Source organism: Numenius arquata, chromosome 2, assembly GCF_964106895.1.
Source record: "Numenius arquata chromosome 2, bNumArq3.hap1.1, whole genome shotgun sequence".
NCBI classification, from domain to species: Eukaryota; Metazoa; Chordata; class Aves; order Charadriiformes; family Scolopacidae; genus Numenius; species Numenius arquata.
In genome coordinates this window covers 75,996,455-76,016,766 of record NC_133577.1, presented here as the reverse complement: position 1 = coordinate 76,016,766, position 20,312 = coordinate 75,996,455, and the positions used below count along the sequence as shown (strand labels likewise).

General features: G+C 56.9%; 2 protein-coding genes across 2 annotated transcripts; both read right to left on the bottom strand.

Moving 5' to 3' along the window:
* Positions 1-1,000: 1,000 nt before the first annotated feature.
* On the bottom strand, positions 1,001-1,931 carry H1-0 (H1.0 linker histone). The gene has a single exon (XM_074169098.1). The coding sequence runs from the start codon at positions 1,765-1,767 to the stop codon at positions 1,183-1,185; it is 585 nt and encodes a 194-aa protein (XP_074025199.1). The 5' UTR covers positions 1,768-1,931; the 3' UTR covers positions 1,001-1,182.
* Positions 1,932-5,852: 3,921 nt separating this feature from the next.
* Positions 5,853-17,334, bottom strand: TRIOBP (TRIO and F-actin binding protein). The gene is made up of 13 exons (XM_074167972.1): positions 17,284-17,334; positions 16,875-16,943; positions 16,222-16,311; positions 15,286-15,395; positions 14,251-14,809; positions 13,573-13,683; positions 11,410-11,557; positions 10,878-10,989; positions 10,261-10,420; positions 9,807-9,920; positions 9,408-9,494; positions 8,336-8,499; positions 5,853-7,993 (listed from the first exon to the last, which is right to left on the bottom strand). The coding sequence occupies exons 1-12, from the start codon at positions 17,308-17,310 to the stop codon at positions 8,338-8,340; spliced, it is 1,749 nt and encodes a 582-aa protein (XP_074024073.1). The 5' UTR covers positions 17,311-17,334; the 3' UTR covers positions 5,853-7,993; positions 8,336-8,337.
* Positions 17,335-20,312: the final 2,978 nt, after the last annotated feature.

The window sequence follows — 20,312 nt, the reverse complement described above, 5'->3', positions numbered from 1 at the left end:
GAAGACTCTGGGCCCACAAGATTTAGGCACAGCAAGCCTAAGTGGACTGGGGACCTACAGCCCCTGGGATTTCAGAGCTCCTGGCCCAGGTGGTTGGGGATCCTGACATCCAAGGAGCTTAGATGTCTCTATCTAAGTGGGATTAGGCACCTCCTGCCTGAGGCTCAGACTCCGCTGAGCAGTAGGGCAGGCTCACAGGATCCCTGCCAGCCCCGGCCATCAGAACCACCCATCCCTGCCTGAAGAGGGAGGTGCTGGCAGGGGACAGGCAGGGACAGGCAGGCCCTGGAGCCGTGCCAGTCCCTGCTGGGCACAAAGCCTGAGCCCCGCGGTGACAGCGGGGCCGCCCTGGCTGCCTACCCCAGCCTTGCCTGCGGAGATGCCCACTGCCGTGCTCCGGCTCTTCCTCCCCAGGGAGCAAAGATGCTCGTAGCCATGTCTGTCCCTCCTCCCCAGGGATCAACCAACCTCTTCCCACTTGCTGGACACCTCCAACTCTTTGAAAGTAAATGTGAACAGACTCTGGGCCCACTCCACCTCCTCCTCTGTCCCGTTCCTGGCCCAAGACTCCCCCCGGTAGCTCCGCGGGCAGGCGGGCAGCCCCATTGCCTGGCTGGCTGACTGGTTATCTCCAGCACCAGCCAGACCTTGCACCCAGCAGCCCAGCACACTTCGCCTCAGCCCCGTGGTGGGGACCTGGGGTGACGGAAGAGGGAACAGGGAACCCCTTTTTCTCCTCCCAGGAAGGCTGTGGCTCTTGCCGCCATACGTTCCCGCTTTCCCTCTGACATAGGCAAAATCTGCCTGGCCCCCAGCAAACACACAACTCCCCAGGAGCTGGGGCAGGATCAGGAATTGAAACCCTGTATGGCCCCGACAGACACACGGAGTCACCATCACCATCAACACAGAACAAGCAGCCCAGTGTTAAAAAAAAACCCAACAGACACACACAAGAAATTTCTGAAACATCGAAATAAAACCCAGACCAATAACTCTTAAAAATTGGAACTCTCCATACCAAAGATGTTCCTTTTTTTCTTTCATTAACTGCTTTGTTTTAGCGATTTCCAGAAAGGAATAGATCAATTCTTTATAAAATGCAATAGAAGGGGGTAAAAATAAAGGCAAAAGCTATTTACAGAAACCAAAGGGGAGAGTACCGAAACGCCTCTAGACTTCTCACTTCTTCTTGGGTGATTTTCGGGCGCTGGACTTGGCTTTGGGTTTCGACCGCTTTGCCTTCTTCGGCTTGGATGACTTCAGCGACTTGACCTTAAAAGTCTTTGTCGTCTTGGCTTTCTTGGGGCTGGCCCTTGACTTCTTCCTGGCTTTCCTGGCGGTAGACTTGGGCTTCTTTGCTGGCGACCTGGCTTTCCTGGGCCTTGCTGCTTTCCGGGGCGACGTGGATTTCCTGGCTGCCTTCTTCTTCTTCTTCTTCTTGGCCGGAGACTTCTTTGCCTTGTTGGCCTTGGCCAAGCGGAAAGAGCCGGAGGCGCCGACCCCTTTGGCCTGCTTGAGGACGCCGGCGGCGAGGAGGCGCCGGATGGAGAGTCTGATCTGGACATCAGCGTTGGGGCCCACCTTGTAGTGGCTCTTCACGTACTTCTGGATGGACTGGCGGGAGGAGCCGCCGCGGCTCTTGTCGGCCCGGATGGCCGCCGCGATCATGTCCGAGTAGGTGGGGTGGGCCGCCGGCCGCCGCGCCGACCTGGCCCGCTTGGGTTTGGCGGCCGGAGCCGGGGCTGGGATCGGGCTGTCCGTCATGGTTGGTGCTTCGTCCCGGGATGCCCCGCTATCCCCTCACGGTGGGAAGCCTGGCCCGACCCGGGCCGGGACCCCCGCCCCTGAGCGGGGAGAGGCTGGGGAAAGGAGAGGTGGGGAACGACCGCAGCGGACCCGGTGCCGCTGCCGGTGCCGCTCCTGCCGCCGCCGCTGGGGCCGCGCCCGCCGCAGGCAGCCTTTAAAGGCGCGGTGCGGACCGCGGGGAGGACTGCCCCGCGCGCGCCATCCGCCCTCCCGCCGCCGCTGGTGTCCCCGTGTGTCCCCCGCCACGCCCCGGGAGCCCGCCGGGCTGGGACAGTAAGGGACATCAGGGCGATGAGACGGGACACTTTGAGGGGCAACAGCGGGACAAGGAGGGATTCTGGGGGGACACTGAGTGGGGACAAGGAAGGACACTGGAGGGGACAACAGCAGGACAAGAAGGAGCACTTGGGAGGACACTGGGTGGGAACAAGGAGGGACACTGGGGGGGCATGGAGGAGACAAGGAGAAGCACTTGGGGACGCTGGGGAGACAAGGAGGGACAGGGCAGGGACACTTGGAGCAACATCAGGACACATGGAGGGACATTAAGGGGACACAAGGAGGGACATAGTGAGAAACATCAGGGGATAAGGAGGGACACAGGGGAGGACATTAGGGGACACTGGGAGGGGGACACCAAGGAGAAAAGGGGGAGCACTGGGGTCAAAACAGGCTCAGCAGCAGTACCCCACAGCCCAATGCCTCTGCCCCACTTCTCTGCCCTCTTTGCTCCTCACCAGGTGCTTTGGGGACATCAGCTCAGCCCTTGCGTGTGTGTGGCCAGGGTCACAAATAACAGCCTGTCCCCTTTTTGAGGGGGCACACAAGTCTTTGTGAGGGGATGGAGCAGGAACGTGTAACAGTGACAACCAGCCGTCCTTCCCCAGCTGCGTAAGCAGTCGGCTGCTCCTGCGAGATTAAATGTGGCCACTATCATCGTCTTGCCCGTAGCACTTAGATGTTTTCCCTCTTATTTTTTTAAAAACACGCGGGTGCCAGCCGCCTGATGCCCACCGAGACGCCGTGTGGTGCTCGGAGGTGAACCCCAGCCCCTCCAAACCTCTCAGTTCTTCAGCAGGGCGTTAAAATACACAGCGAGCACCTTCCTGTAACCTCCATGCACCCTGGATGCCCAGGGGCGTGAAAACCACCAGCCAGGAGACACACAGAAGCATATATAAAAATATACAGAGGTATGAATATAAATAAATATAGAAATAATAGAAGAAATAGAAATAATAGAAGAAATATAAATGGAAATAAAAATATTTGATGCTCCCTTCCCAACATACACAAGTACTATGTGAGGGCGCAGTGTGCCCCTGTCCTGGGAGGAGGCACTGGGCCCCCTGATGCTTTTCCAGGGGTGGCAGGAATGCATCCCGCCGAGGGCATCCCCTTGTGCCTCCTTCTCCAGGGCCGCTCTTTCACATGCCCCCCTCCATTTGGGGAGCGGGTCGGGTTCACAGCACCCGAAAACCACTCGATTTTATTAAGAGCAAAGAGCTGCTAATTACAGAGGGGAATAACCACCCTTTTTTTTTCCTTAAGACCTGATGAATACATCACTTTCCGACCTATACGGAGTGCAGGGGCAGCGAGCTCTGGTGGCCTCTGCACAACCCTTTGGCCAGCCAAAGGCCTGCTCATTTTTCCTAGCGGGGAATAAACCGCCATCGCTGTCTGCCTGCACGTAGGCAAAGCCGGGCGCGGGCAGATAAGGCACCATCTGCTTTTATTTGCATCCAAGTTTTTAACCGTCAGAAGCGTAGACGGCCTGCTCGTAGGCCGGGCTCTGAGGCCAGAGGAGGAGCAGGGGTGTCAGCGTCGTCCCCGAGCTCCCGGGCTTGGCAGGGTGCCGCGGGCTGACCACAGAGCCTCCAGCCTTAAAAGCCATTATCAGGGCAGCGCAGTGACGGGGAGGCAAAGAGGGTGTGTGTGTTGAGGGGGGAGGAAAGGAGGGCAGATGCTTTACCTAACTTTAGCCAGCTGAAAATTAGGGTTCTAATCTCAGCCGGTCACCTGGGCAGGTCCTGCAGCCGACCCGGGCTGCTCAGCCTCCTCCGGCGGGTGCCGCTGCCGGCGAGCAAACACCCTCTCCCCTGTACGTGGAGGTTCCGACCCTTTCATCCAGACCGGCTCCCTAATTTTTAGCCCATCAAAACAGGGGGAACACCCCATGCCCCCAGGCGACGCGGTGGAGGGAAGGCGTACGGGTGGTCACAGCTCATCAGGCTGCTGATGACCTTGCATATTGGGGGGGCTAACCCGGCCAAGGTAACCCCCTAAATGCCCCCACTTGATACTGGAAAGCCCCCCTTGAACCCTGTGCTGTTGTACAAATGCATCCTTAACACCAGCCGGCCAGGCAGGATGGAGAGGGGTTTTCCCTGGGGGAAAACTGGGATACCGGTGCTGGAGGTGGGATGCAGATGCTGCAGGGCAATGCAGGCCCCACCGCCTCTGGGAAGCAGGGTCCAGCGCTGCCGGCACCCCACTGCAGGCAGCACGGGGGGGGGCTCATCCAGAAGGAAAAATTGTTCCCATGGGCCACCCGCTCCCCCATGCCTGGTTTAGGCTTGTGCCTGTGTTTTTGGCCACAGGAACCTACCACCATGCCCCGGGTAGGGTGGGTTACCCCCTGCACTCCCTTTTCTCCTCAAGGAGAGCTACCCAACCGCTCCAAGCCTCCTGTGCCTGCTGTTTCTGGCGTTAGTCAGCAGAGATTGGGAAATCCCGCTTCTCCGACGAACCCCAGAGGACAGCCTGGCAGAGGAATTCTTTCCGTAATCCCGTTTACCTTCTCCTCCCTCCCCACACTGTGTTCAGCCAGACCCCGTGGGGATTTAAGCTCTTCCAGCTGCGGATTTCATCTTAAATGGTCAAACCGCATCCATCATGGATGTGCTACGGATGCACCGGGCAACAGCCCCTGCCTTGTAGGGGCAGGACGGCTGCTCGCTGCCATCCAAGAGCACCAGGACACTTCTAGTGACTAATGCCAGCGACAACATTTTGTTTTACCTGGTTTCCATTTCCAAAGAGGCTCAAAACACCCAGCAGTGGGATTTGGCCTGGCTGGCACTCAGTTCCATGAGCTTCAGTGCTTTTTTAGTGGCAAAACTGGGAAATTGGCTGAATTTCCAGTTGTGCTCATCAGAGCTTCAGCCCCGAGCCTTGAGTCGTGCAATGCAGCGCGGCCAGCCCAGCACAAAGCCGCTCAGCCAGGCTGCTGCTAAGGGCAGAGTGGGCTTTAATGATGCCAATAAATGGCAAACGAGTATTGTTACAGCCTGCTGTAGATTTACAAAAGATTTACAAAAAAAGGTTTACAAGGTGGTTTTTAAGGGCAAGCTCCCAATGCTCCTCATGCAACCAGGGTGCCACACGGCTGTGGGTCTTCCCTGTGCTTGAGGCCGGGACATTTCTCACAGCCACAACCCGGCTGAAAGCAAGTGGATGGGGCACAGGCATCGCTTTGGGGTGCTTTTTGGGCTCTGCTGGCCATCATGCCTGTCACCCACTGGCATTTCAGTCGCCTCCCTTCCCTGCCGCTCTCCCCCCCACCCAGCTCCCCTGCACTCAGGAGATAGGGATGCAGAGACGACGAGGCGACCGTATCGCCCCACCACAGGCAAGACGGAGGCTGCCCGATTAACGCTGCGACGGTTTGGGAGGTGGCGGTCCCCTGTCACCCCGGGATGATGGGATGCTCCTGCCCGGCTGGCGGCTGATCTGCAGCCACAGAGCCCGGAGGAGGGGTGGCTTGACAGCATGTCAGGCACCCACACATTTCACCCGTGCTTATGCCACACAGTTATCGGGGTCAGCAGCCCCCAGTCAGGAAGGGAAAAAAAAAAACACCGCCACACCAGCAAACCAACCCAAACAAACAGGAGACACCAAACCCCTCAGGGAAGGGGCTGGTAAGTCACACGCACCGGCAGCCTGTGGTTCACGCCTTGCTCACCCTCCACTTGCCCCCAGTGCCCCACTTTTGGGGGCTTCCTCCCCCAGGAGTAGGTATGACTACACAGACTTTTGCTTTAACAGTTGTTTTTTCTTAAAACCACGCATGCCTCCCCCAGCTTGCAACACTGTGCCCTGAACCCCACTTTTTTTCGCTCCTCTCTTGGTCCTTAACAATCCCCCATAGCACGACCATCCCCTGCAGCCTGGAAGCTGTTGCCCTGAACTGCTCTGTCCCCTCTTTCCTTCCCATCTCTGGCCCCCAGCATGCCAGATGCTTGCCCTATCCCAAACTCGATGGCACCAGCCGTGTCCTGCTGGGAGGTGGAGGGAAAAGCCTGGACCTTGGTCAGGGCAGGGACGGGAGGGTTTAGTCAGGAGGCAGGAGGCCAAGCACCAGCGAGAGCAAGCCCTGACTCTGCACGGGTGCAACGGGGACTTGGCTGCTGAGCTCGGTGCCCGGCCTCTTGCACCATACACAGGGTTGCCCAAGGGCCTCACACACGTGATGAAAGCCTGCAACCCAGTTTTACCAGAATTTGTGACTTACGAAGCGGCTTGCCCCACTGAGGGAAAGCAGTCGCCGCAGCCGTGGCCCATGGAGGAGTGGGTCTGCATGTGCCTGTGCCCACCCCTATGCCCCAGGGGCCACCGATACCACAGCAAGGTTAACACATGCTGAGGGAAGGTGTGCTGCCATAACTCATTGTGGCTGCCACCGTGTCCTTACACCCCACTCCCATCCCCGCATCTTGCAGTACTCCAGCCTCCCAGTCACCTCCATCCAAGTGTCCTTCTTGACCCCTTTTGTCTTCCCCTCTTCAGACGGTGCCTCCAGCCCCGGCATGAGCCTGCAATTAGGGCTCTTCCGTCATTGCCAGCAGCCTCCCTGCAGACCAACAGCTCGTGTTTACATTGGCATGGGGCTGAACGAGGAGCAGTCACCCCCAGGTCCTCCATCCTGCCAAAAAAGCAAGGTGCTTCATCCAAAAACAGGAGGAGGAAAGCATTTGAGACCCCTCTGATCTCCAGGATCTACATATACTGTTTACTCTGCCGGTAACTTGCAGTGCCATCTGTCCCCCCTCCCCAATACCGCATTTACTAATGCAGCCCAGGCTCAGCTCTTCCTCTGTGGGGCTGAGGGTCCACATGAGATTTTTGGGGTGGTGTGGTGAAGGAGATTATTTCTTCCCCAAACCCAAAGGTAGAGCAGAACGCTGGATAACAGCGCTGCAGAGCTCCTCTTGCTCTCTGCCCAGGGAGGGGGTGCTCCAGCTGCTTTCCCTCCCCAAATCCAGAAGAAGAAAAGAAATGGGTCAGGATACACCAAAATCACACAGGAACCTGGAGAAATTACACTTCACCCCACTGCCACATGGGGTTAGGTACATGTTCCCCTTAACAACCACGTTTTTCTCAGCGAAAGGGGAAGATTTTATTAAGTTAAAAGTTGAAGGGCGCAGCAGAGCAGCAGCAGCTGCCACCTTGGGGGAGGTTGGCTCCGGCGGGTGCAGTAGCAGCCTCACAGCTCCTCTTCCCCAGAAAGGAGACACGCTGTGGCTCTGGGCTCCTGCCAATGTGGGTTCTTGAAGGAGCCAAAGGACAGTCACTGAGAGAGCTCGATCATGCAGACTTTGCCAAGGTTTCCTCTTTCAAAAGTCCCAGGCAAGCACATCCATGGCAGACTGCCCCAGCAGCTCCCTCCTATGGCTTGTATGTCTTCTCCGCAGGTCCCTGGGGGTGGCATGGGGAGGAGGGAGTGTGGTCCTCACCGTACATCCTAGGGAGGCCGTGGACACATTTGGAAGAGAGGAACATGTGCCGAAGGTGGCTGTGTGGCCAGGAGCAACGGGGCTGGGGAAGGGGGGAAAAACAGATTCTCTATTTCAGGTTAGAAAACGCTGGTGATGTAGTAAAAGGTTTTCCCCCTCCTCTTCCCCTTCTTCCCGGGGGAAAAATTCCTCTATAAAATATAATTTTCACATATAAAATCCTGAAGAAGGTGCATGTAAGGAGCCAGTCCAAACAATGTGCTCAGGTATGCAGGCAAAAGGGGTTCATCAAAAAAGCTTTGGGAGGGGAGTGAGGAGGCTGGGGGCTGGGTGGGATTCCTCGCCAAGGCGATAATGGATGGGATTCCATCTTCCCCTCCCCGCAATTGAGGAATGGAGCAAATACAAAACAAGAACAAATAAACAAACGAAGAGCAGACCTAGAGAGAGACAAAACCAGAGATGGTTTAGAAAGACTCCACCAAGAGCAGAAATGCCATCCCTTCTGAGAAGGAAGACTTTAAGCCTAAAGTTTCAGCACTCAGTGGAGCAGGAGGAACCAGCAGCTTCTACACCCCTGTCAAAGCAGGGCAGCCTGTCTCAGTCACCTGTACCTGCAGGTGGCTTCAAGATCAGGCTGCATGGGGCTTTGAACAACCTGGTCTAGTGGGAGGTGTCCCTGCCCATGGCAGGGGGGTTGGAACTCGATGATCTTTAAGGTCCCTTCCAAACTCCAATCATTCTATGATTCTAGGGAACATCACAGCATCCCCAGTGCTCACCGTTACTTGTTGACGCTGTTGCACAGCGACTCCTTCTCCTGCAGAGCCGCCATGGCCAGGCGCAGGTGCTCCTTCAGCTGCTCGATCTCTCGCTCCGAGCGCACCTTAATGTGATTCAGCTCCGCATAGACATCTTGGTATTTCCCTGAGGCAAATCTCTTATCCTGCCAGGGGAGGGAGAAGGGTCAGCAGGTTTTAGGGCTGATATTAGGGAGGGGGGCAGCAAGGTGAGCCTGGCAGGGGAAGGGCCGGCAGGTGAGGAAGGGAGAGCTAGCCCCGGGTTTGAAGTCCGTCCCAATCTGGGCTATGCAGAAACTATTCAGAAGAGTGTGGAGGTAGCACTTCTCAAACCTTGAACCAGGGAAGAGGCTGAGTTGCTGGTCCCGCAACAGCAGGAATCTGCAGCATCAGATCGAGGGGGTGATATGGGCTTTACCATGACTCGTGTGCGTTTGGGCCAGGCATACAAGAAAAATAAACCCCACCAGAGATGCAGGCTGCTGAAAGGGCTGGTCCCAGCCACTTATACGGCAAAAAGCTTAAGGGAGAAAGTTATAAGCTCCTGGAGCATCACTGAATCTCAAAGCCTCTTTCAGGTAGCTCTTTGGCAGCGGTCTTTGAAAATCCCTCTGAAGGAGCTGCTGCCAGTGGAGGGAGCAGCACACCCAGCAACGGTGCCCAAGGAAACACATCCACCCAGTGAGGGGACAACTCGGGGACAGAGGTGGCTGGGGAAGTTGAGTGCCAGGCAGGCTTTATCTGGGCTTCCCACCTGGGAAAGAAGGGCTTCTGCCTTGTCCATGCTTATATGTACATGCATCTGGGGAAACCAGCAGCAAAGTCTCTATGATAATTCCTTTGTACAAGATAAGCCTATGCCAGCCCATGCTGTTGGGAGCACGTGGCTGCTATGTGCTCGGGAGCGAGCGGGGACAAGGAGCACAGGTGACAAGAGGGTCTGGCCTGAGCATCCCATCAAACCCAGCCAAACCCTGCTGATGATACACAGCCCTGGTGCTTCCCTCCCTCCCCTCTCCTGCTGCTTTCCCAATGGCTCCCAGAAAACACCGACCTTTTGCATCATCTGCAGCTCCTCCCGGAGGCACTGCACCTCTTTCTTTACATACTGGAGCTCGTTCTCCTTCACCCGCAGCATCACCTAGGCCAGAGCCGGGGGGAGAGGAACCAGAGGTGACTCAAGAGCCACCGCCTTGGAAAGGCCGGAGGGCCCTGGCGCAAGCGCGGCAGTGGAAAAGGAAGGAAGGGCCAGGAGGGCCGGGGCAGGAAGCGGCGTGAGCGCCCCGGGAGAGTGGCAGAGGGGAAGCTTGCGTACCTCCTTCCTGCACCGGCCCCGCTGCTCCATCCGGCACCCCCCTCCCACCAGCTCCAAGCCAAAACTGCCACAAGGAGGAGACCTCTGGCGTGGGGTGGGGATGGAGGCAGCAGGACACCCCGAGGGGGACCCTCATACCTCCAGCTCACAGGAGCTCCGCTCGTTGTTGTGCGGAGAGCGGTCCCCAGAGCCCCGCGATGAAATAAAGCTTCGCAGCTTCCCAATCTCATCAGAGAGGCGCATCTGCAGCTCCTGCAGGAAAAAAAAGAAAGACGTCAGGGTAGCCATGGCACGGGCCTTTCCGCTGTCCTGACCTCTCCATCTTCATGCTCTTCAGCACTGTCCCAGCTTAGAGACCTCCTTGTAACCCCCTGCCCACAGGCGATGGTGATCCCTACAACCAGCAGCAAAGAATGCATTTGCTGTATTTAACACCATAGTTAAGACAGGCCCTTAATTTTTTTTCCTCTTTCTGATAAAAATACCAGGGAAGAAATATTAACAAATAGGGGAATTATAACAGAGGGGCTATGCTGTGCAAGGGAGAAACAGGCTCCATGGTCTCTGCTGGCAGGGAAAGCCATTCTCTTGCCTGGTTTTTCCGGAGGAGATCCTTCCCCTCCTGCTGACAGCGCAGCAGCGTCTGTTCCCGTTCCTCTGCCTTCTGGGTGAGCTCCCCAATTTCCAGGCACTTCTGGGAGTACTGCTCGGAAAGCACCTGCAGCTCCCGCTTCAGAGACTCCACGTCCAACCTGTCAAAGAGGCACCAGCTCATCACTGCCCCACAGTCCTCACTGGCCCCTGACTGGCCATGGGCAGCCTCTGCCCACATCAGTCATCGGCACAAAATAACGTCCCCTGTGGACCAAGGCTTCACTTCCCACCCTCCTGCACACAAATGTGGTGCTTCTAGGGGCTTCAAGTCATGCAGAGGAAATGGAGGAGCTTTCCATAAAGAAAATAGAGGGAAGAAGCCACAGAGAAAACAGTGATGCTATAGGGAAAATAACCAAGCAGGGGATAAACCTTCCTGCCCTACAGCTCCAGCAGCCCTGGCAGTCACCACTGGGCACCCACCGCCCCCAAGGGAGAGAGCTAGGGAGGCAGCAAGGGGGACAGAACTGTGGGCTACAGCCACAGATGGGGTGCTGTGACACCAGTATAGGGTGGCAGCATTGGGCAAGGGGAGCAGGAGAGGTGGTTTCTTACTGGTGCTGCTTCTGGAGGGCATCTGAGACTGAGACACACTGCTGGAAGCTTCGTGTCCTACCCAGCTCCTTATTCATCTCCTCCCGGTGGGCTTTCTTCAGTGCCTCGATGGCTGCGGAGAGGGACAACGGGAGATGGGGGATCAGACTGTGCCAGCTCTGGCACATCTTGGGGAAGATGTGGGAAGCCAGGGAACCAGCCAAGCTCTCACTGCTGCAGGCTCCAGACCTGTCTTTGCAGGTTCCCCCTCCATCCCTTCTGCTCTTGGGGCATCCTCCACCTTCTCCACACCCTGGGATCATCCTGACACACCAAGCGCTGCCAAGGAGACTTACACAGAGCAGCATGGGAGCTCCCTGCCACCTCTTCCAGTCCTGTCTGCCTACAGGAAAGTGCTGAGCATCCGCATCACACCAGCAGGGTAAGCAGTGTGGCTCCAGATGACTGGGATGACTGGTTTCTCACAGGAGGCATTTGGGAGAGGTGGGAGGGACCCATCTGAGCAGGGGCACGGCTTGCTGTCGGCTCCTACCTGCTGCTGTCGCTGCAGCCTCCTCTGCCAGGAGCCGCTCCTTCTCCTGCCGCAGCCGCTCCAGCTCGCGCTGGTGGTGCCTCTGGAGCTCCTCCATCACTTGCTGGTGGGATGACTCCATCTCGGCCAGGCTGCGCTCGCAGGCCTCCTGCAGTGCCAGGGAAAGGAGGGGGGAGGGACTCAAAGGTCTAGGCATGCAGGGGCTCGGGCCAGGACAGGCACCCAGCCGGGCTGACATTTGCCTTTGTAAACCTCACCCAAGTCCAGGGCCATTTTGAGAGAAGCAAGACCACTTTCAGAAAGAAAAGACCATCCTGGGAAAGTGAGGTGGCACTTTTATCACTGAGCACAACCATTTGACATGTCCATGCATGTTTCAACACCCCTGTGCTTTGCAGAGGACAAAATGTTCCTCCTACTCCTCTTAAAACTGAAGCATCAAGACAGGAACCTCCCTTTTGGGCCAAGGGCTGGGAATAACGTGCCCGACATCCCAGCCCAAACCCTTCCACTGCCTGGCTGGAGGAGATCAACAGCGGGAACTGCATCCCAGGATCTGCCTTTTAAATGAAGCAGCATCCCCTGGAATCGATGAAAACTGAGCCTCTTCTCCTGAAAAGTGATACCCTATACTACCCTGTGGCCCGACGGAGGCTGCCAAAGAACCCTCCCCAAAGCCTAATGATTAGGGATCCTCCTCACACAGCTCGACCTCCTTTCTCACAGCTCTGAGACCAAGGGGATGGTTCTTTCAACACCGAGCGCTATGGTTAAGTGGTGTTACAGCAAAGCAAAGCAGTTCTTGCCTCCGAGCACATCTGGAGCTCTCCCTCCAGATGCTGGCAGTGCTGCCCCAAGGCCCTCAGGAAGGATTTGTTCACCACCAAACCACAGCAGAGTTATTATTTTAAAAGGTCAGGGCCTCTGAAGCCATCAGCAGAGAGCCAGGAAGCCATCGTGTTCCCTGACAGCCCCTTCCTCTCCCCTTCCTCTCCCCAGTACTAAGGTGAAGGTTGATAAAAAGGGTGCTGCAACATGTGGGAATGCAAGTGCTTGCTGGCTGTTCCTCCCTACTGAGATGAGAGAAGTTGGGAAGCTTCACAGATCAACCAAAGGAGAGGAAAAGGCAAGAGATCAATTTGGTGATCTGCCCACAGGCTGGGTGCGAACCTCAGCAAATTGAGAGAGAACAAGCACTTTGGGGAAAGGCTACATTTAGCTTCAGATGTGAAACACTGACCTTTTGAGACGAGTTATTTGGAAGATAAGGTGCCATTCCTCCCTACTCCTTTTGCTTTTTTTGACCGTAAAAAGGCCTGTGAGCTGTAAACATTAAATCAAGATGACAGAGAGACTGCTAACTGGCTGGGCTCGGTGCCACAGCACCCGTGGGCTTCTTTATCTGGGCTAGGTATGGCCAACCCACTGCAACGGGTTTCGCCAGCCCCAGTTTCCTTCCCCCTGGTGTCTTTCAACACGTACAGCACATCCTGAAATCCCCACAGCTCGGTGCATTGGCAGCCTCCCCCCCAGGAAATCCCTGCGGGATGTGACCTCGCTTTCTTTGGATGAGTCCATGGCGGGGGGAATAAATAAACGAAGAGAAGAGAGGCTGAAGCATGAGCAAACTCTGCTTTGCAGGCTTTCCCACGTGCAGTCCCAGGAAACGAACAGACTGTGCTGTCAAAGTGACCTTCAGTGCTCAGGCAGCTCTGGCAGGGACAGGAGCTCCCCAGGGCCTGAAGGACTGCTTTTAACAAGGGATTTGGGAGCCCCTGCTAGCAAGAACCGCATGTGGCAAGCTGCAAACTGCTGGGGAACAGGCAGGCAGCTTGGCAGAAAGCTGCTGACCCACTCCCAAGCTGGGAGACGGCTCATCCCAGCTGCTCAGGCCAGCATCGCACCCACACACAAAGCAGAGCACAGACCCTCTCCCGTAACGCTCCTCCTCCTCCTCCTCCCCATTTATAGTCTGGCCCCTTTAAGGCCAAGCAGTACACACCAGCCTTTATGTAATTAACATTGATTACAAGTGAGCCCAGTTAGGGTCACCATGGCAACCCAACGATTAGCAATACCTGCTCAGCAATGAGCCAAGTCCCAGCACTTCCCAGTTTGGGACTGGGAGTGACCCCAGGATCCCCTGTCCGGTGCCCTGCTCACCTGTGAGATGTACCCCCGGGGCACATGGCTGTCTCCCTGGGATTTCGACGCCTCCCGAAGGCTCTCATTTCGGGCCCGGCAGGACTCCAGCTGAGCCCGCAGTGACTGGACCTGCGCCAGGAAAGGGAGAGAGATGCTCAGCCAGGGGTGGAAAAGCGCCACGACCCAAATGACGTGCCATATCCGAACCTCAGGCTTAGGGATGGGGAGGACCATGCATGGCCAACGGGGATGTCTGCTTCCCACAGGAACGGCAGCCTGCCAAGGGACCAAACCAGCATAGCCAGACCCAGCCTGGTAAGCGTTAGCAAGGAAGGGACGAGATATCCCAAATTCTTTCAAAGACTAGTTGGTGAAATGCTTGCAGGCTTGAGAACAGCCAGAGAAGACAGATGTACTCCTGGGAAACACAGACTCCGCACAAGCAGTGCCACCAACTAACTTATCCTGGACCAAAATGTTGCCTGGGAAACCTCTCCAGGTGTGCAAGAGCAGGCTTCCAGCCTCGCGTTACCTGGTTGCGAAAGCTCCCATGCACTCAAGGAGTGGCAAATGGAGCCAGAAAGAATGAACATCTCCCTGCACCTCTGCCTTGCTCTTCTGCGGAGCCTCCTGCTGCCAGGGACCACACTAGGAAGCCACCAGAATCCTAGTTTCAGAGAGGAGAGATGCTCTTACCTCCTTTTTCAGCGCCTCATTGGTTTCTCCGTGGCCCCCTTTGCTCTGGTTCAGCAGTGCTGTCAAGGGCACCCGCCGCGAGTCCTTCAAGGGCAGGCGTTCCAGCTCCAGCCACTTCTTCTCTATCTCCTCATTCAGCCGCATCTGCTGGTCCTCTGAAAGCGGGGAAGCGGGGGGCTCCAGCTCCCCCATCTTGCGGGAAGAGTCCCCCACCAGGCCATCACTATTTGGGACCCTGCCATCAGGGGTCTCAAACCATTTCCGCCTCTCCTCCGAACGGGTGGCCAGATCCTGCTCCAGGTCCTCCTGTTTGGAAGGTCGGTCAGAGATCCTCAAGCTCCCTCTTGTCCTCTGCAGGGACCCCTGGTTCCCGGGGTCCTGTGGCAAAGGAGACAGCTCCACGTAGTCAAAGGCATGGCGCTGCCCGTCCGCCTTCCAGTGACTGCCCTTCGAGTTCCCCTCAGAGCCCGAGCCCAGCCGCTGCTGCTCCTCTGTCCGGAGTGAGCCCTTCTGTGGGACGCAGTTACGGAAGGAGTTCTCCTTATCGCAGTCGGAGAGCCTGAAAGCAGAGTGGCGGTGGTGGCTGGTGAAGAAGAGGCACCATACGGGAAAGGATGCCAGCGGAGACACTGCCAACTGCCCAAGGTTCAGCCCTTGCTCAGCCCAGCCTTACAAAACGCCACTCTGAGTGCAGGGCTGGGCCTGCAGCATCCCATCCCTCAGTGAAGCTGGCTTCCCCATGGGGTGGGGAGGATTCACCCCCCGTTCCAGCTACATCAGCACTGAAACTGGCTAAACTGATGTGGCAAGGCAAAAAGCGGATGCAAGGGAGGGAGCAATCGGGCTCTCAACCCCTGCCACCGGCTGGTGTCTCCAAGCCATGTTCTGGAGGAGCGGAGGGCAGGGGAACCGCTGGGCAGGCAGGGCTCATCCAAGAGCAGCCAGATTTCCAGAGGGACCTTCCTGGTCCCTGCCTGCTAGGGTAGAGGTGCAGCAGGACAGGGAAGAGGAGAATCAGTGCAGGGTGTCTCTTACTTGGTAACGTCCGGAGCGCTGACCGGGCGCACATTCTTCCTCAGGGCCTCGATCCAGTTGCGCCGGATACCTGACGTCATTGCTGACAGGGTGAAGACAGCATCCTTTGTCTGCAGCGGGGAGGCAATGGAGGTTCTGTCAGCGCCTGGTGGAGGTTCAGGCAGGTCCCACTTGCTCCCTGAGACCTCCCCAGGCACCCACTTGCAAGGGTGGTGGACAGTACTAGAGAGGCCACCTGGTGTCTCGAAGACTCTTGGGGCCAGGTGGAGGGGTGGGAGTGGAGACACGCTCTTTGCAGAGAAGCCTGTTACACATCCTTCATAAGACTATCTCCAAGCAAAGGCAAAAGAAACTTTGCTGGCACGTTGGCCAAACATGAGCTGGTGCAATCCAGCTATTCTGGTGCTGGGAGCTGGGCACCAGCAGGAGGCCACAGGGTAACCCAGACCACGAAGTGCCCAACCTCGCACACCCACAGAAATACCATTTTTTTGTGCTGCCTTAGCAGCCGTCTCCCACTGCTACACCAAGTAGCCAAGGACAGGATTGTATTGGGGCCAGATCCAGGGTACAGGCTGTTACTCTGAGCACGGTCAGCCAGGCTACACTGAGATCTGCAGCACTCACCACTCCCTCCCTGCAGCTCTAGAGAAGCTGCCTTGGCCAACGGGTCAAGTAAACACTCCTGGCGTTTAACTTGGCTCCTGGGTTGCCTCCAGCACAGCCTTTGGCCAGCCCTCCAAAGCTGCCGCCTCCTCCCCCTTCCTTTGCAGGCGGGCAGCACCCGTGTCCTTAAGCACTGTCACCCACATGTCACCAATGAGCCTTGCTGGGCTGCTGTCCCAGCACAAGGTTTGCATGGCTTGAGTCTCAGCATCTTGGCACTGGGAGGGAGCACGCATTCCCACCAAGTGTCCCTTGGTGCTGGACACTCACGTGTATTTGGAAGCCATAGTTGCGCTGCACTGCAAACTCCGTCACGTCTGTGCAGGAGCGGAGGTCAATTTCTCCATCGAGGTCATCAGCCTGCAAGCACAGCCACGCACTAGGATGTCAGTGCAAGCCCAGCTTTGAAAAAGCCCCTGTCACCTGCTGGCACCTTAACCAAATCACAGGCCACCTCTGCCTTACCCCACAGCTCATGTCTTTGCAGGCTCAAAGCACTCACACAGCTCGTATGGACTGGGGATGGTGGAGGCTAAACACTCTATAGCCAAGACCACCGGCGGATGCTCCACTCTCAGCTCCCCAGCACAGTGTGGCCTCTTTTAAGCCAAGGGTAACCCAGCAGCATGGACAGAGAGCATCAGAGATGCTCAGACGTGGGGTCACCCCTTCCCCTCACCTCCCGCCACTGACAGCCCCTGCCAGGGTTTGCCACCCTGCCAGCCCGCCTTCAGACACCCATCCTCTTCACCACCCCTTGGCAAAGAGCAGCTTGCAACCTCCACTGCCTTTCAGGAGGAGAGGATGCTGACACTTCTCCCGGGACCCCGCTGGTCATGCCAGGGCTGTGCTCCTCTCCCCCCTGGCCACATGCACAGGGTGGGGAAGGACAAGAGGGCTGGAGAAAGGCTGGCCATGCTTACCTCCTCCGCGTTCGAGTCCCGGTAATACCTCAGGCTCGAGTCGGTCAGCACGAACCAATGTTTCTTCCACTGCAGGAGGATCAGGCAGGGGGAGGGAAGGGAAAAGACAGGAGGGAAATGGATAGGAAGTTACTGGGGGAAGCGTAGGAACAGGAAGGGACACTCTGCACTGCGACCTCTTCCCCCTCCTCCATGTCCCTTCCAGCTCCCCCTCACACCCCTCAGCTGGGAGAAGGGTGCTGCATGAACCTCCGTGCTCACACAGTGAGGCACCGCCACCAAAGGCTTCCCTCTGCCTTTCCCAGCGGGAGTGACCTCAGTGAAGGAGGGGGAAGGAAATCAGCTGCTCTACAGGGGATCTCTAGCAGCAGGGGCTAGGGGAAGAGGCAGACCCCTGCCAAGGGCTTACCTCTCCTGGCTCATCCAGGATGGACATCCATCCCTTCTTGAAATTGAGAAGATCCGGCTGGAAAGGAAAGGACAAGAACAGAGGGTTACCATCTGGGAGTGACCCACAAAAGGGCTTCTCATGCCAGGGGGTGGAAGGCGAGTCCCCAGTGGCAGAACAAGTGGGAATAGCCTGGCATTGCTTTTAGGAAACTCATGGGGGTGTAGGACCCAGTGGTGAAGGAGAGCTGGATTTAGCTCTCAGCAGCAGGCAGTCATTCCTGTTAGAGGAAGCAGGAGATAAGGAAAGAGGTTTAAAAAAAAAATTAAAGGAAAATATGCAGCAGTGAGGTTTCCACAGGGTGCCTCAGAGGTATTTATTCAGAGAGGGGGAAGGTAGGGGCAAGAGAGCAGGCAGAAGGGAGTGCTAGAGTGCTTGGCTCGGAGATGGAGGCAAAGTCACAAAGAACCAGACACGCCTTGTCCAAACCTTGGCCATCTGTGCCTCAGAGCTATGTCCCTCCAGTAACTTCACCACCGATCATTTATTAAAGAGGCAAGCAGCTCTGTACAAAACAGCCCTCACCGCAAACATATAGGAGGCAATTTAACAGCTGTGAAAACACGTTGCCTTTAAACGATGTGCCCCAGGGTAGAGATGAAATCAAGAGACACAACCAGTGCTTGATCCTCTCTGAGACTCAATCCTCTCTGAGGTGCTGGGGGCTCCTCTCTTACCACCCAGCTCCACCTGCTCTGTCCCGCTGCAGAACCTGCCCTCTGCCCAGACACTGAAGATGAGGATGACCAGAGTTTCACCCAGATCACCCCGAGCTAGAAAGAAGTTTCCCCCCGCTCCCCACCTCCTCCTAACCTCACGCCACTGGTGCAGCATCCCAACCAGTTTATCTCCTTCCCAAGGTGGAGCACTGGAGAGCTGACTCAGGGGAACTGCTCTTGCAGGCTTTGCCCTCAGCCAAACAGGCTCGAGCTGGTCCCTCCTCCCAACCCTGCTGGCTCCAGAGAAGTTGCACCACCAAATAACTCAGTCACACGCCTCTTCTCCCTGGGAAGCCCCTTCTTTGACAGCTGAGCCAGGTGGGGCAGTGCTGGAGAGGTGACAGTGCCAGAGCTCGACCTCCCAGTGGTCTGCACCAGACCTGCAGCCCCAGGGAAGCCACCAGCAGTCCTCAAGTGCCACAACCACCACTCGAGACCGAGCTGGCAAGAAGGGCTGGCTCAGCAAGCTGATGGCCATTCCGCGCCCCCAGAATGAGTCTGGTGGCTGGCTGCAGCTACCCTGCAAACCCAGCTCCCTGGCCGCCCAGCCAGGCCAAGCCTTTCCCTGCTTTCATCTCCCCAAGCTGCCGCTCTTGGGTTACACCCAAGGTTACGGGGCGGCAAGAGCCCAGTATGTGCCGGCGCTCCAGCTATTGGTTCGAGCAGGCACGGGGAGGCCCGCCAAGGGGAGGGTGACCGGCTGCTACAGCTTCAGGCCCAGCCAGAAGCGTCCGACGGTGGCCCCGAGCTGCCTGGGAAGGGAGGGAAACCAGAGTGAAAAGGCACAGGGGAGCTCCCATGTCTCACCTCCCACCGAGGTGATGGGCACTGCCAGTGGCTGAGAAACAAGGGGGACACATGCATCCCCATCCCTATGGACCCGGATGTCCTGCCAACCCTGCTGCCACCCTCAAAAAGCACCCCAAAAATGAATTCCTTCCCTGTGGCAGCAGCTCCACCCTTTTTCCCGTTATCCCTTCCAATCCAGTGACTTCAGCTCCGGCTCCAAACTGGGAGCGGCGGGAGGGAAGGAAAGGAGGCGAAACGTCAAGGCACAACCTCCCCCCCCTCCTGGGACACACGTGCGCTCGGCAGAAGAGAGCCGGGCAGGCTCCGCAGTGGCAGAAAAACAACATAGGGAGAGAGGGAGCAAAAGGATTCCTGGCTAGGGCTCTTGTACGGATCAGCTGGGTCTCGTCTTATTGAGGATTTACAATGCCAAAGCATTAGGTGCCAAAATGATGAACATGATTAATTATGCTGCTGGGAAAACCGTCATAAAGTCCTGCCAGAACTGCTGTCCCTGACTCAGTGCTGGGGCCAGAAAATCCCCCTGGATGGCTTCTCCCAAGCGGGTGAATTGCACAAGGCTACTGTTTTCCCTGCCACCCCCAGCTGCAGAGCCACAGCTCTGGAATTGGCTTTGAACTATTCATGTCATAGCGGGGCCTGTACCGTAGGACGAGGCATCAGCTGATGCACAAAGCACTTAAAGCCACTTTTCTCCCCCTCCCCACAACCAAATCCAGCTTTCTCATCCAGCATTAAAGAGCTCGGGAACCGAACCCCCCGTCCAGAGGAAACGGCCCGGCAGCGGGAGGAGGAAACATGCAGGAAAACTGAACCGCTGGGAGAGATCCGGGTGCAAGGATGAGGCAGGATGCACCTCCGGCAAAATGCATGGCCCTGCAGCGCAGCTCGGGGCTGCGGATGGTGAGGCTTCGGCTCAGGAGGCAGCAGCAGCAATTTTGCCTGGGTGCATCCATACCCACCACAGTTATATGTTCAGCCCTGCAGCTGGCCTGGTAGAGGCACCAGAGGGGGTCCCAAGCAGCCGGGGACATAGGTGACATCTGGAAGGACTGGCTTACAACAGCAGGTTAAGGAGAGGCAGCTGCCTGCTCTGGCTGAAGAAGGGCTACAGGGGAGGTGATAACAGCCTGCAAGTATCTGAAGAATGTAAACACCAAAGAAGGAAAGGGGATGGGGTGGGATTGAAAGAATGGCTCCTGGGTGGTATGGAGGCGCCAGGATGGAGAAGTGGAGGAGAAGAGGCTGCAGCAGGCTGAGAAAGCTTGGTGGCCAAGGGGAGGGATGGAATGGTCAGGTGTGCTCTTCTCATCGCCAGCCTCTGCCATCACCGTGCTTCCCGCTCTTCCAGCTCCCAAAAGCTCCTCAGAGCTGCACTGCTTCCTCTCACCTCTGAGAGATTGCACGAGGGGCTCTTGGCCTCCTGGAAAGTGCAATATCTCCTCTCCTCCAAAAAGGGAA

Coding starts and splice junctions, on each gene's coding strand:
- H1-0 (XM_074169098.1), bottom strand. CDS start 1,767: ATGACGGACAGCCCGATCCCAGCCCCGGCTCCGGCCGCCAAACCCAAG.
- TRIOBP (XM_074167972.1), bottom strand. CDS start 17,310: ATGTCCATCCTGGATGAGCCAGGAGAG. Junction 13,684..14,250: donor ATGAGGCGCTGAAAAAGGAG/GTAAGAGCATCT, acceptor TTCCTGGCGCAG/GTCCAGTCACTGCGGGCTCA. Junction 10,421..10,877: donor GCCCTCCAGAAGCAGCACCA/GTAAGAAACCAC, acceptor CCTCTTTGACAG/GTTGGACGTGGAGTCTCTGA.